The sequence below is a fragment of the Ictalurus furcatus genome, chromosome 27 (assembly GCF_023375685.1).
Source record: "Ictalurus furcatus strain D&B chromosome 27, Billie_1.0, whole genome shotgun sequence".
Classification (NCBI taxonomy): Eukaryota; Metazoa; Chordata; class Actinopteri; order Siluriformes; family Ictaluridae; genus Ictalurus; species Ictalurus furcatus.
Window position 1 is genome coordinate 12,839,267 of NC_071281.1, and position 16,847 is coordinate 12,856,113.

At 36.9% G+C, this 16,847-nt stretch overlaps 1 protein-coding gene across 2 annotated transcripts; it reads left to right on the forward strand.

The window, feature by feature from the left end:
* Window positions 1-8,199: 8,199 nt before the first annotated feature.
* Window positions 8,200-16,847, forward strand: tph1b (tryptophan hydroxylase 1b). Of its 2 annotated transcripts, XM_053617307.1 has the most exons (12): window positions 8,200-8,702; window positions 9,709-9,843; window positions 10,292-10,475; window positions 10,569-10,669; window positions 10,791-10,858; window positions 10,990-11,029; window positions 11,126-11,186; window positions 12,963-13,098; window positions 13,452-13,578; window positions 14,311-14,406; window positions 14,585-14,718; window positions 15,771-16,847. In XM_053617307.1, exons 1-12 carry the CDS (start codon window positions 8,613-8,615, stop codon window positions 15,943-15,945), a joined length of 1,347 nt encoding a protein of 448 aa, XP_053473282.1. In that variant the 5' UTR covers window positions 8,200-8,612; the 3' UTR covers window positions 15,946-16,847. The 2 variants fall into 2 exon arrangements, with proteins under 2 accessions (XP_053473282.1, XP_053473281.1); XM_053617306.1 differs by having other exon boundaries at window positions 10,990-11,186.

A 16,847-nucleotide genomic window follows, 5' to 3' on the forward strand; every position in this document is an offset into this window, starting at 1 on the left:
GGCTTATCAAAGGCTTATCAAATCTAAATTAATTGTTTTGTCTTTTCACTTTATCAACTAAATATGTAATATGGCCAGGAGTGCTCAAGTAAGTCCCTGTGAATGAACTGTTATTAATAATGTATTACCAAATGCACATTAATATAAACCTGCAATTTGCCTTGCAGCTGGGACTATTTTCAACACCTTCTGAACAATCTGATTTGAGAATTTAACAGTACTGTTGTGTAAACATTCATAGTAATTAAATTGGTTGACTTCTTAAGAACAATATTCGTTTCTATAGCAGTCAGTACTCATAAGTTAGCCAGTTAATCTTCTTCCAAAAGTGAACACAGCTCTGCAGCTTGACCGAATCTGACTAGGAGCAGGTTCATGATCATAGTAGGATCTAATCAGATGTGATGGTTCATGCACAGCCCTTGAGCCTTGAGCATCCTCTCAGCTGTCAGTCATACCGAACTTCACAGACCCTGTCTGAAGTCTATTAAGAGACTCTGGGTCCCTCTGCAAATATTTGCTGTTTTCATCTCTGTTGATGTTTCTGCATCATGTCAGATCCTTCTAGGGTCTAAGTATAGTAACCAGACCTGTTCGTATGGGTAAATAATACCAAAAATTGGGAGGGAAGGGAGTCATTATGTCATTCATGCAGGAGTTATCGAGAAGACAGATGACAGGTAAGAATGTGTAAATATAGGCATACAGAATACCACACTCAAGTTCACACCCCCAGATGGCTGTATAAACACTCAGAGCTGCTATAAAGTCTTTTAGTCATGCATGAGTGTCTTAGTACGTTATATATTGTATAACGATGGAGAAGATATGACTTTAGGTGTCATTTATATTTAACCAACAAATAAAATAATAATGTGGTTTCCAAAGCTCGATCGAAAAAGAAAATAATGTGAACTTGTTATTAATCCTTACGGTGCCAAGCATTGACTCAGCTGTGATTCAGCCCTACTCTGTGAATTAGTGTTTCCTCTACATTTCCAAAGCAATTTATAAACTTTCTAAGGGAATTGTTCATAGTTGGTATCACAAAGTGGGTTCTGGTACATGACTGAATGATTCAAACTTGGTACAAATCAAGTCTCTTAAGCAAAGCCCACTGAACACACCAAGACATAATTCAAGCTGACATCGGTTTCCATTGCAGAGTTTCTTTGACTTACCTGAGAAGACAGATTACAATGATGCGTATAGGAATGACCAGGGGTTACACTGAGGGATCACCAGAGACCCTTCTGAGATATCATCTAAATTTTAATGTGCCTTACTATCCTGCTCTCTTGCAGTGCGCTCCTGTGAGTCTGATGTTTGTAGAACATTGCTACAGTAATGTAGATGTTAATGGTTCAAAACCCCAGAACAAAATTAGATTAGAAAGCAGAACATTATACTCAAATCATATTAGCTTTACTAGAAGCTGTCTTAGTCTGTCTTAGAGATTAAGATAGACTCCATAGTCAATGTAATTATCACATCATACATCTAATTGCATTTGCATGTAACGTGATAAATCTGTTGTATTATATACAGTATGTTTATCTGTATTGTCAAGGTTAAATGACCTAGTAATATTCAATCCATTTATAATATAAATAATATATTTAAATCCAAATTAAATCAATTCTATGATGATACATAATCCTTTTAGAATGTCACAATGTTTAGTACTAATAGTTATAGTTATTTATATATTTATAGTTTATATATAAACTAGTATTTTCAATTATGCTTATTTTTTATTTATCTTGTTTTGTTAAGTATTAATCTTTTTCGCTTTCTGTTATAAAGCCATCTTTTTTTATTTGACATTTAACCCATTGACATCCATTTCACACCTATTGTAAATATTCCTTTGACCATGATGACTCTTATTTCACCCTAAATGAGCTTCCTTGACCAGAGGATACTTTATATCTGCAAAACAGCCTTAGTGCCTGCATTATGTCTGTTTTATGATGAATTCAGTTAAACTGTGAAAGGATTCTGAAGATCTGATGTATACACAGCATAATAATTTCTCTGTAGTTTTAGGTATCATATTCTGTAATGATAAAAGATGTGAGGGAATTTATAAATTTTTACTTTGCAATAGTTTTGTTCTTGTTCATCAGAGGATCATGCCTAAGAAGGTCATGTGATGTCATTTAGATCAATACAGAACGTTTATCTGCTTACAGAGACATGTTCTTCTGTTAAGGGTTTGACCCTGAAACAAAGCCTGTTTGAACTGCCTCAACCTGCTCCTTATCGGTACATAGAAGTGTATCACTCCCTGCGCTTCATATATATAGTACATGTTCAGCACAAGCACCCCAGAGCACTCTCATTCTTCTATCCTGCATTCTTCTATCCTGTATTCATCCTTCTGTAGTAAACCTTTTCACCTGAGAGGACAAATCTGCGAATGTTGTCTAATTTCCATGACACAATTTACACCATCTATTTTTTTTATTATATTTTACATTTTTACCACATATTTTGGCATCTTAACATGTGTAAATATTTGTATTAACATAAAAAACATTCAACAACTGAGGCAAACAGAACAAGTTTGTCTCAGAGGAGTCCCTGAACAAAATGGAGGGACACACACACACATAGTTACATGTACTTTTTCACTGCAAGGATGATCAGCTGTCCTTCCTGTCTCCCTGTAGCATTGTCTTAGGCGTCTTACATTACAGACATTGCAGTTTATTGCTCTGGACACATTTGCAGTCCTCATGCCTCCTTGCAGCAGGCCTATGGCATGTTCACACAGGTGAGCAGGAACCCTAGGCATCTTTCTTCTGGTGTTTTTCAGAGTCAGTAGAAAGGTCTCTTTAGTGTCCTAAGTTATTGTAACAACCTTAATCGCCTACCGCCTGTAAACTGTTCATGTCTAAAAGGACGGATCCACAGGTATATGCGAAATAATTGTTTATGATTCATTGAACAAGCATGAAAACATTGTTTAACCCTTTCCAATAGATCTGTAAAGCTTATTTGGATTTTACAAAATTATCTTTAAAATACATTCTCCTGAAAAAGGGACGTTTCTTTTTTTTGCTGATTATATATTTGTATATACAGTTAAAGGGGGGCAAAGTGGTTTAGTGATTTGCCTCACACTTCCGGGGTTGGTGGTTCAAATCCCACCTCTGTCCTGAGTTTGCATGTTCTCTCTGTGCTTCTGGGTTTTCTCCAGGTACTCTGGTTTCCTCCGCCAGTCCAAATACATGCGTTGTAGGCTGATTGGCATTTCCAAATTGTCCTTAGTGTGTGAGTGAATGTGTGATTGTGCCCCATCCAGGGTGTCTCCTCCCTTGTTCCCCAAGTTCCCTGTCATAGGCTCCAGTGTAGGATACCCAGTATGGAAAATGGATAGATTGTTGGATCTTTATTATCACAAGTAACACAAATTGTGCATGTTTAATATAAAAAAAAAAAAACATTTTAAATCAAAAGTTTGCATCTCCATTTCTCAATATGATAAGTGATATATACTCATGTCTTTATTTCCTCTGATTTATCACTTACATAACTGCCAGATTTCATAAACTGCCTTCTGTAAATGTTCTTTGTATGTTGTCTAATCTGTTAGATTTCACACTGTACCATGAAAGAGTTGGTGCCAAAATGGTGTTATAACTGTTTCCTAGAAATCAACTCTGATAGTGTCACCGCTATGGTGGACCGCACCATTAGGAGTGACTGACCTAGATCAGACTGGTCGCTGATTCGTACGTCCTTTTGGCGGGAGTTAGGACCCCTCCCTTAACTCTATTGGAATGCACAGCAGGTGGAAGAAGACTTTTCGCATTGTGTCCGTAAGTAACAGTTTATTAGATGACCCAATGCGTGCTATTGATATATACAGATGAAAATACGTATTCAGACTTTGATATGATGTTTATAGTCACTGCAAGCAAGAGCAGCAGTAAAGTTAGAGCCGACAAACTAACGTTACCTAATGTTAACGTTAGCTAACGTTATCATTAGCTCCTAATTAAGTGTCTGGCAAGCCAACGTTAGCTAGAGTTTGTTTCTTCTACTTTCATACGGTTTCTGATTACTGGTCTATAAGTGAACTAAATGGAAATCTCCTTGAGTTTGCAAAGTTTGCGAATGTCAATTATGTGACGTTACATCAGTTATGTTAACAGTCTTTTGAATAAGAGAACAGCTAATATTAGCTAGCTAATTAGCTAAAGTTAGACAAGAACCTGCCCCCACACAGCAAAATCCCCAGTGTTGATTTAACACCTTTAAGCAGTTCTTAAAACTGTTACTCCTGAAAGTACAAGTTCAGACACTTGAAGAAGAATAGAACACTGTTTTGATCAATTAGGTAATCCTTGTTCAGCATTAAACAAGTCAAAGAGGCATAAATATTATGATGAGAAATGGGAAATAGTTGAACCTAAAGAATGTGTTCTTGGGGTGAGAATGGATTTGCGCAGAGATAGAACTACAGGCAGTTTCCCGTAACGGACAAGTGCATGTATGTACCCATTTTGGGTACACTCATATCCATATTCAAAAACGGTCAAGTTAGAGAGAGCTTTTTACAGGACAAACAGAGTGGAATTGGAGTTTACAAAGACATTAACGATGGGTTGTATTTCCAAAACCATGCACTGTTCTCGCAGCAAAAGCACGCTTTACAGATTCTACTCTATTACGATGATTTTGAAACTGCTAACCCTCTAGGTTCCAAGAGGGGACTCCACAAACTTGGTTGTATCTATTTTACTCTAAAAAAATCTTCCACCCAAGTGTAACTCTGTACTGATTAATGTGCATCTTGCAGCTCTATTCTACACGGAAGATCTTAAGACATATGGTTTTGATGTGATACTAAAGCCCCTTATTGATGACCTGAAAATCTTAGAAACTGAAGGCATACAGCTTCCTTGTTTTGAACAACCGTTGTTTGGCTCAGTAATTCAAGTAACAGGAGATCATTTGGTTTTAAATGGCTTGCTTGGATATGTGGAATCTTTCAGGGCAACTCATTTCTGTAGGTTTTGTTTAATTAGTAAGGAAGTAGTTCAATCTATATTTACTGAAGATCATGCTGGGTTAATTTTCCGTTCCAAAGAGGTTCATACTGAACATTGTAAGGCACTAAATGAAAATCCTGAACTGCGGTCAATATATGGTGTCAAAAAGTCATGTGTGCTCAATTCATTACAGTATTTCCATTGTACTGAGAATTATGCTGTTGACATTATGTATGATCTGCTAGAGGGTGTGGTACAGTATGAACTTAAACTGGTTTTTGAGTACCTTGTTAAACAGGACTATGTCTATTTGAACACATTGTCAAATAGGATACAGAGCTTTAATTATGGTTATGCAGACTGTAAAAACAAACCAAGTGGGTTAAAAATGGATGATAAGAGCAAACACCTGGGTTTGAATGCCATACAGTCATGGTGTCTTCTGCACAACACTCCACTGATATTTGGTGATGTCATTGAAAGGAATAACAATCACTGGAACTTTCTCCTGCTTTTGATACAGGTTGTCAATATAGTGTTCTCCTACACCATAACTGATGGGATGATGTGTTACTTAAAACCTATGATCTGTGATCACCATACTCTATTCAAAGAATTGTTTCCTGACAAGAGGTTGATTCCCAAGCACCACTTGATGATGCACAATCCGAGATGTATAAAAAAAATTGGCCCTCTTATCCATATGTGGTGCATGTGATTTGAAGCGAAGCACCATATTTTCAAAAGATGTGGCAAAAATTTCAAGAATCTCATTACATCATTAGTAAAGCAACATCAACGTCAGTTGGCATTTAACTATGAAAATTATTGTTTTAGAGGGTTTGAATTTGGTCCTACATCAAAAACCATCTGTAACTTGCAAGGTGGGGAAGAACTCAGTCAGACATTATATTTAGAAGCCTGTTTGAGTGTTATAAGTACAAAGTGGATCAGACATTATGGTACTGAGTATCAGGTTGGTTTGTTCATATGCACTGGATGTACCTATGATCTTCGTGTGTTCAAAAAGATCTTTGATAATAATATATGAAGAGAGTGCTTTCATAATTTCCTGTAATGTAAAAACGATGTACTATGATGACCACTTCAATGCATACTGTATAGAAGATGACCGAATGGATGAGTTTTCTGTCACCTCTGTGAACGAACTGACACATTTTAGGCCATTTGACAAGCAGTGCTATAACGAGAATGATCAAAGAGAGTACATAATGCCCAATTGTTATATTTAGAAAGACTTGACCTGAGGGGTCAGTAATGTTAACGCCCTTGAAAAAAATAAAACTATTATAAAGCAATCAACTTGGTTTTTTTTCTTTATTTGCCTTTTAGATTTGTAATCATTTAAATGTCATTTTAATTGTGAAGTAGCATATTAATGCTTTACAGTGTTAATATGCTACATATGCTTCATAGTATGCAATTAACACTGAGAGTTAATGAATTACTCTTATGAGAATAAATTTCTAACACTACACACTGGTGTTGAGCAACTAACACGGACACTTTAAAAGTGTTGGCATTAACTCCAATAGAGTTGATTGGTTTCTGTGGATTTTGCGGTGCGTGTGTGTGTGTGTATATATATATATATTATATATACATATATACACACACAAATATAGTGTGTGTGTGTGTGTGTGTTAAATATTTGCACCCGATTTAATGATGTATGATCTTTAAGGCATGTTTTTGTTTCAGACACAAATATAAACAATGAAGCCGATGGATCTGGATGAAATTATATGTATGAAGTTGACTCTTATACAGTTAGTGAGTATATATTAGATTCTTGGTAGCCTAAATAGGCCTATAATATTAGATCACATTGCTTTGCATTACATTACATTATTAACATTATAAAATCTGGGGATTTTGTTTGTCATATTCTGAGGAAACCCTTATAAATTGGCTGTTATTCCCCTAATAATCAGGTGCAAACATGCTCTATTTCCAGCCCTGTAGGTGTTTCACATCAATGAAGCAGAGACATTGGAGCATTAGGAAGGAGTGGTAGTGTGGGAATGTTGGAATAAAATATAAGCCATGGGTTTACAGCAGCGACTCATTATAGCACACTTTTGGCTTGATTACTGCAGGGGTGAGCTTGTAAAATGCCATTGCTCACAACTACCAGATCATTATTATTATTATTAATACATTAAAGCGGGCTTTAATTACTTTCCATCTTCGCCCACTGGAACAACTTAGATGAGCAGGACTCAATCTGAATTTATTTCTCGGCAGGTTTGATAGGGGGTTTCCTGTAAAGAGTGACAAGCAAATACCTGTCCTTCACCATAACCTCGTTACAGCTTGTGGGCCTGTTTGGTTATGTGTTTTTTTTGCCATCAGTCTTTCAGCAGGCATTTTGTCCGGCGAGGTCACTGGTGAAGTTTACTGATCCACACCACGTCATGGAAAAACAGTGAGGAGACATGACCACAATAAAATAAATGTACCTGCTAACTAATGCCAAGGTTTGTCAATGTGTGTGTTGGTTGGTAAAGTGCCTTCATGTCCTCCTCCATGTCCTTATTTCAGAAGGAATATCTTAATATGTAGAAATTTTTATGTAGTCCAGTGTTCATACAGTAATAGAATATGTTGATGATGGACAGGATTTCTTCATATCCGGTTATATCCGGTTATTGAAATTTGATTTATTAATGCCATGAATAAGTGTGCTACAAACCGTTTTATCGCTGTGTAACTTAGCATGACAAAGACCTAAACCAATAAAAATACGTGTCCCAAATTTCATGTCATTATAATAGTTTTAGTAAGTTTTAGCTTTTAGTATATGACATAAACATTTTTCCTTCACATATAGATAGTCAAAACTGAGAATTTTATAATGTATCAAGTTCTTGGGTATTTGTTTTATTAATAAGAAAGAAGCTTATCCACAAGGTGGAAATTTAAACACGTCTAAGTTCACGTTAGTGTAATTAGGCATACAAATAAAAAATGATCAATTTCATCCAACATAAGGGACTTTTCTTGAAGGAAAATGGCATTAAGTCACCCTGCTCAGGTTTATAATGATCATATCAGCCAAGTACAGTTTTCCAAGCACTATATTTCATTAATTATATCAGCATGTGCTGCTTGTGTTATTTGCCCTAGGTATTTTACTAACTAATGGAAATGTGCTATATCTTATGGCTGTTCTTGTGTAGCTCAGTAAGGAGGAAAATGTTTGTGTTTTTCTTCTAAGAGTCATTATTTAAATAGGCGTTGCAGAGGAGTACAAAAATAAATCAAACAGCCACCATCTTCAGGTGTTAAACTATAAAGGTTTATGTAAAAGCATTTTCCAAAGAAACATTTTATTACCTTATTATTATAATGAGTACCGTGTCGGGTTAATCAGCCTACACCACTCTTGATCATTATTTTCCGTGTCCTTTCCCAGTTCTTTAATCAGCACACGGGGTGAGTCTCGCAACACCGGCGTGCTCGCGCATGCGCGCACATGCCCCGATCCAGTCCCGCGCGCTCGATAAATACCGCGTCGCGCTGAAGTCCTGAAGACACGCGCCATCTCGGTCACGCGTTCACGCGCCGCTCTCAGTGTTAGATGGCATGTTTTCGACTAAGACAAACGGACCACGCCGAGGACGCTCTTTTGACTCCATTCATAAATATCACGTAGAAAATCAACACAACTATGAGGTTAGTGGATTTTTCATGTATATTATATATATTATTAAATTATTATTAAATTATTAAAATAGCACTATTGACCAATACAACTATTTAACAAACAGACAACAAATGACACATCTTGTCTTTAATAGGATCTACTAAGAGAGACTTAGCTACTTAGTGAAATTGAATGAACCAAGGTATAATGGTCATGGAATGTGGACCAAACTTAGACCTCTGATTAGACTGAGATCGCTGTCCACAACACAGTGCTGAACTTCCTCCCACGTGCCAATATACAGGGTTTTAACCTGAATCAGTAGTTCTCTGATCCAAGCGAACATTGGAATCTACACCAAAAAGAAACTTAATATTACTTCGAGAACCTGGATATTTGCATATAATATTTGAAACTTGAGCATAAGACCACATTCTGCATACATTCAACCCTGCATTATTTCAAGAATAATTAAAAAGATTTAGTTATGTATCAAAATTATTCAATACTGAATCATATTTTCACTTGCAATTTCTCCAGACTTTGAAACTGTATCACCAAAGTAATGGTGTGTCAGATAAATGCAGCGGAATATTATTTAAGAGTAAGTAGTTTCAAAATGACTAAATAAGTAAATAATGTAAATGCTAAAAACAGAAAAACACAAATATTCAGAAATGTTGTCAGTAGAGCGATGTAGTACTTGTATATAGTTTATTATCCCCACCAGTGCACATTTATTATTGTCACAGCAGGCTGTTTTGTTGTCAGCCTTGACCAAATTTATGTCATTTTGTCCAGGGATGTTACATTGTTACAGTGCTGAACAGTGCCAACATAAACATAAGTCATAAAACATTTTGTTTTATTTATGTAATGGTGCCGATATGTCTGGAGTTTCACAACAGCTTATAATGAAAGGCTGTAACTGAGTAGAGAGATGTATGTATCATTATATAAATGTCAATGATTTCTTATTTGGAACTGTATTATGGTAATAAACTTCCCTGCTGTGTTGTGTCCTTTTGTCTAAAGATGAATAAATCCACATTTAATCATCCTAACGAGAACCAAGACGATTCCCTGTCCTCCAAAAGAGAACATGCAGCAATTGTCTTCTCTCTGAAGAATGAAGTCGGTAACCTCGTAAAGGCATTAAAACTTTTTCAGGTATACATAACTGTTTTTTTCTTTCCTCTTAGCTAAGATCTGCTGCTAATTTCGCATTTTCTCTGAAAATAATTCATAGTATTTACTCTCAGTACTTTACAATGTTGGTGGGGTGGTACTCTTATGTGTCTGTCACCTGGAAATGCGGATATAGTGTACCTTTAAAAAATATATATATATTTGCTCCATAATTAAAGCTTTGACATGCTATGTACCTTTCTAGAAAAATGATACATATTAAAGATACAAAAGGTGTATTCTTGATAATACCACCCCAGTGACAAGGAATGGTACAGTTTAGTATCCTTTTTTCTGAGCGTGTGCAGTACATTTATGTGCAGATCTTCTGAAATAAATGGACAGTAAAAAGATAAGACCTATAGAGCTAGGTAGAGTTTCAGATTGTTGCATTTGTTCCTTTTCCCATTCATCTAACATTCCCAACCAGGAACATCATATCAACCTTTTGCACATTGAGTCCCGGAAGTCAAGGCGGCGTAACTCTGAGCTGGAGGTGTTGGTTGACTGTGACAGTGAGAGAGAGACGCTGAACAAAATCATTCAGCTTCTGAGAAAACAAGCAAACATCATCACCATGGACTTACAGGACAGACAGAGCACACCTGAAGATGGTATAAGTCTTTTCTTTTTACACAAGCATTAATACCTCATGGTTTAACAGAGCTTCTATATGATGCAGTTTTACCTGTTACTGGTTTTTGTAGCTATCTCAGAAGAGCCCTGGTTCCCCAAAAAGATCTCAGATCTTGACAAGTGTGCTAATCGTGTTTTGATGTACGGTTCCGACTTGGACGCTGATCATCCTGTGAGTGGTTCCCCCCCCCCGAGTACTTTTGTAACAGCCCTGTTTGCTTCATCAATTCCATTATACCTGCAAGCCTTAGAGCTCGGAATATGACAGCCATATTTATCTGATCTTGTCTCAGGGATTTAAAGACAGTGTCTACCGTAAGAGAAGGACGTACTTTGCTGACCTTGCATTGAACTACAAACAGTAGGTCACAGTTTTTCATATTTCCATATTACTTTCCATAATCTGTAAAGTAATCAAACTATACTGTATATCACTCAGCCTTTTTTTCTGTTTCACGTTCATTTCTTGCTCGCTCCCAACCCGACCTGAAGTGGAGACCCGATCCCACGTGTGGAATTCACAGAGGAGGAGGTGAGGACGTGGGGCGTGGTGTTCAGAGAGCTGAATAAGCTCTACCCTACACACGCGTGTAGAGAGTACCTGCATAACCTGCCTCTGCTCACACAGCACTGCGGCTACAGAGAAGACAACATCCCTCAGCTGGAGGACGTATCCCGCTTTCTCAGAGGTAAGAGGGGGATTCCCTCATCATCAGTTCTGCATAATATTTCAGCTGACAGTTTGGAGATTATAATACAATGATAAAAAAAAAATTACAATACAGACCATGGTTCTGTTGAATTCTCAAATCCAATTGGTTTGAAATCGGTTTCATTTTTTTATGTTATTATTTATTATTTTTCTTTAGCAGCAGCTCTGACAGTAGTTCGGGCTGTAATTCAAAACACAGGTTTATATTAATGTCCTCGATCTAATACGTTATCGTTTCTATAGTAACCACTCATTTCAGAGAATGGCACACATTGCATAATCTAAATGGTGCACTTATATAGCACTTTACACTGTGTCTCATTCACCCATTTACACACACACACACACACACACACACACACACACACACACACTCACACAACAATGGTAGCAGAGCTGCCATGCAAGACGCTAACTTGCCATCAGGAGCAACTTGGGGTTCAGTGTCTTGCCCAAGGACACTTCGGCATGTGGAGTCACGTGGGCCGGGAATCGAACCGCCAACCCTACGCTCTACCTGAGCCACATCTGCCCTTCACAGCTGCCAATCTAAGCCTAATAAACATTGTGTCTAATAAACATTGTGAAAAATGTCTAATCATAGATATGGTGAAGCTTTCTGTTAGGAGATGTTTATTTATGAAAGGAGTCTCCAGTGTTAGCGTTTTATGATGGTCAGTTATTTTTCCGCCATGGGAATGTCTTCAGTACAGAAGACTTTGCAGTTTCCAGCTTCCCTTGTAACATGACAAGCTGTTTTGTTTTGTTGTTGTTGTTTTTGTCTTTTTAACTTACATACTGAATTAAAGAGACGCTGGTAAGAGAACAGTTTTTATAGCTGCAATCATAATTGATAACAAGAACTAACTTGTGTACGATTCACAACATAAAATATAACTATAAATGGTAAATACTATAATATGTCATTCATTAATGCATTAAAAATGGTAAATTTTGGTTTACAAATTGACAGAAATGAAACACTTAAGGACATTTAATAGACTTAAGATACATTAAAAAAAAACTTTAAAACAATCAAAACAAAGCATCAAAACAACATATCGAAAAAGTGAAAAACAGGAACAATTTAAACAGACATAATTACCAGGCTTTTGAGTATCTGGTTCATTCCCAAACCTATAGATTACTGGCTGTGTGGAGTTTTGCATGTTCTCCTTGAATCCACATAGGTTTCATCTGAGATTTCAAGCTTCCTCTGGGTTCTCTGGTTCCCTCCTACCTCCCAAAAACATGCAGATAAGTATATTGGTGACTCTAAACTGCTCCTAGGTGCAAATGTGTGTGCATTGTGTCCTCTGATTGACTGGCATCAAATTTATTGTGTAGTTCCTCCTTTTGCCCATCATAAAGTGCTGACACATAAAAGGAAAATGCAATTACTGCAGTTGAAGAAAGAAAGAAAGAAAGAAAGAACAGGACAGGAGGAATGTTATGTCCTCAGTCCTCTCCAAATTTATATCTGTGTTTTATCATGTGCATAGACTATTGTGAAAAGCTAATGACCTTTAAGCTTCAAAGAAATTTTAAAGGTCATTAGCTTTTCACAATAGTCTATGCACATGATAAAACACAGATATAAATTATCAAACAACAAATGTGAGAAATGTTGTTTTCCCCTAAAAGTGCACATGACTCTTGATATTGTATAACTGTGCATGTGTGTGTGTGTGTGTGTGTGTGTGTGTGTGTGTGCATGCCATTTCATGTCTATGTGCATGTGGTTTTTTTGTAGAGCAAACAGGCTTCATAATTCGCCCAGTAGCTGGATATTTGTCACCCCGTGATTTCCTGGCAGGTCTGGCATTTCGTGTGTTCCACTGTACTCAGTACATTCGTCACAGTTCTCATCCACTCTACACACCTGAGCCGTGAGTATGACATCATACATCATACATCAACTCTCTGGTCTGGTGGTTTGTCCTTGGTCTGAAACAACAAACACATCATCAGGTGCTGTTTGTCTCTACAACCTTCTCACCATGTCATCTCATCAACACAATAAGCAGCTGTCAAAGTGCCTATTGTTTTTCTTATTGATGTTGGCTTGATGTCTGTTTATTTTATGTAGCATCATTCTTTGAAGATTAATAAGACTTAGAATTCATTTCAAATTATTTTTCTGTAATCTTCAACTATACTAGATTTTACTTAAGCATCAGCCTTGACCATCATGCAGTGCTTTATTATCACTTTATTTTTGTTGTGGTATTTTGTGTTACAGGGACACATGTCATGAGCTGCTTGGTCATGTGCCCTTGCTGGCAGAACCAAGTTTCGCTCAGTTCTCTCAGGAGTTAGGCCTGGCTTCATTGGGGGCCTCTGATGATGCTGTACAGAAACTGGCAACTGTAGGTCTTCTGTTACTCAGAGTTATAGTCACATCAACATGTCACATTAACAAGTAGTCCTAGCATTGCATGGTGGTACAGCAGGTAATGTTGGGACACTCCAGTTTTCTCTCATGGGTGTATTTCAGCCTTCCGTTCTGTATCCATTGCAACCCTGATCAGGATAAAGTGGTTACTGAAGATGAACGAACACACACAGGTAACTTATTAGTGTGTTTGATTATCTGATCTTTGTCTGTGTGGACCGGTGGAAGTGTACAGGAACTAAATGTTACAAGAACTGAAAAGTTCCTGTCACATTTTTAAAAAAAATTTAAAGTTCCCAAGGGTAATATATGAACCTAATTTCATTAATCAGGGTCAGGGTCATGGGGGATTTGGAGCTTATCCCAGGAACACTGGGCACAAGGCAGGAATACATCCTGGATAGGATGTCAGTCTATTGCACAGCACCATGCGCACACTTTTATATACTCATTCACAACTAAGGGCAGTTTAGCATATCTAGTCCACCTATTGGCATGTTTTTGTGAGGTGGACAGAGACAGTAACCGGAGTTTAGGATTGAACCAAGAATCCTGGAGCTGTGAGACTGCAACACTGCCAGCTGTACAACCATGATGCCCTAGCCTGAAAATAATCTCTGTAAAATAAATGTGAATATTACCAATATACAATCTGGGCCATGAACATACAGAAGAACATAAGGTTTTCTTGTATGTTTGATTGCAGTGCTACTTCTTCACGGTGGAGTTTGGCTTGTGTAAGCAGGAAGGCCAGCTTCGAGCATACGGGGCTGGTCTTCTCTCATCCATCAGTGAACTTCAGGTAGCTAACTCATACAAATTTAAAGTATATAGCCTTGACAAAAAAGAAAGCAGAATAACAACCAATGGAGATGCAGACAACCAGTATGTTTATTAAGTTTTAAGAGTGATACAAACATTATGAATATATTATGAATTACAATCTAATATTACATAATGACAATGAGCTTCTTTTACAGCACGCACTCTCAGGCAGTGCCAAAATCCTGCCTTTCGATCCAAAAGTGACATGCAGACAGGAGTGTCTCATCACCACCTTTCAGGAGGTCTATTTCATATCTGAGAGCTTTGGGGAGGCCAAGGTTAGAATGAGGTATGTTAATGAGAAAAAAATTTCCCTTTAATTTAATCATCCTGAAACTTTATTTTCAGAATGTAAACATATCAAAAAGAATTGGATTTACTAATGGAACCAATTTTCCACTGGTTCTGTAAATGTCTAAAGCTTTTAACTGAGACAGTGAGAATAAATAAAAGATGTATTGATTGATGTAAGATGACGGATGTGGATTGGAGATCTTTCATTAACTTTTTTTCAACTTTTGCAAGAATAAGCACCAGACAGAACCTTTTTTGATATTTTGTTAAGTGCAATAAATGAATTTCAAATTTAATAATAATAATAAATCATTCAACTGTATTATACCAGTTACACCACATTAAGATTAAGTTTATTTCAAGATATTATTCATTTCTAATGTATCCTATTAAGCTAATTTTATCTCCTTACTATTAAAATACATGTTTTTTCAACTTTTATTAAAAAATACAAAAAGATGCAATATATAATTAGATAAATAAGTGCTCATTTGATTATCACCATAGTCCATTTTCAATACATTTATTTATTTTATCCTTCCATCCATCCATTTTCTGTACCGCTTATTCTTACTGGGTCATGGGGAACCTGGAGCCTATCCCAGGGGGCATGGGACACAAGGCAGGGGACACTCTGTACGGGGTGCCAATCCATCACAGGGCACAATCATACATACATTCACCATACATTCATACACTATGGACACTTTTGGACATGCCAGTCAGCCTACAATGCATGTCTTTGAACTGGGGGAGGAAACCGGAGTACCCGGAGGAAACCTCCAAAGCTGATGGAGAACAGTGGTCAGACTCTCACATAACAGTTTATAAAAAATTGCATAGTTTTATGGATAAAATGTATCATCTATATATGGCTCATGCATATTGTTTTAAGAAATAAGTGTTCCAGAGATTCCATATGGAGCAATTTAACAACCTGTTGAACCGCTGCCTGAAAAACACTACATTTGTTATGTCTGTTTAATATAGTTGTGCTAAAAGCAACTATTTATTTCACATTTGTAACTCATCACATTCCCTCCACAGGGAATTTGCTAAGACCATCAGGCGGCCATTCACTGTGCGCTACAACCCGTACACACAGAGTGTGTGTGTGCTGAGGGACATGCCCAGCATTAACAGCGTGGTCGAGGAGCTCCGACATGAACTGGACATAGTTGGAGATGCACTTCAAAGGCTCAACAAATGTATGGGTGTCTAAAATCACAATGCACTGCCTATATCAAGGGTCAAACTCCAGTCCTGGAGGGCCACAGCATGGCAGAGTTTAGTAAGCTTAGAGGGTTTGATAAACAGCTAATGAGTTAAACTGCACATTCTCTGCAGTGTTGTGACCATGGTGGGCTGGAGTATATGATCATTGGCTTAAATCTTGTCAATTATTTTTCACATTGCAACTGCAAATCATTTAGTCACAACCATGTTTAAGGCATAGCATCTCGTTTTCTGCACTGAAAAATCAATGCCGATTGAATGCCAGCATTACGCGCCTCATTGAATATAAATACACTTCAGTAAATGGTGCACACTTGTCCCGATCAATTAATGCCATTAATTCTCTCTGGTAGATTCAGGCCATTTTTACATCAGTTTGATGTACTAATTAAATAAACACAAAACTGGTCAAAGCCTGTAGAGAATACATTTATATAGAGAAGACATGAATTAGCCTCACACATATATCTGGGTTGATATGAAACTATTTAAATGACAGTTTATATAAAAGACCTTTTTTTCTTTTTAAATGATACATTATTGTAATTATATAGAGATGATATGTTGCTTGTTCTCATTCCTGCAGTGTTTGGGTTACAAAATGTATTCAATTCAAAATTCAAAATATCTCAAATATATTGATTTAAGTGATCATATGTTTACATATATTCATGTGTGTGTGTGTGAGAGAGAGAGAGAGAGAGAGAGAGAGGTACATTCTTTAGATAATGAATCCATTCTCATGTATTGGTGAATATTAATTGGTAAATATGATTTTGTCAGTTATCCTTGTGGTCTGTTGAAGTTCTATGTAAACAATACAGAATAAGAAAAGACATTAGAGCATCATATCAAGTAAAATATTTAGAAATAAAAATTAACTTTTGA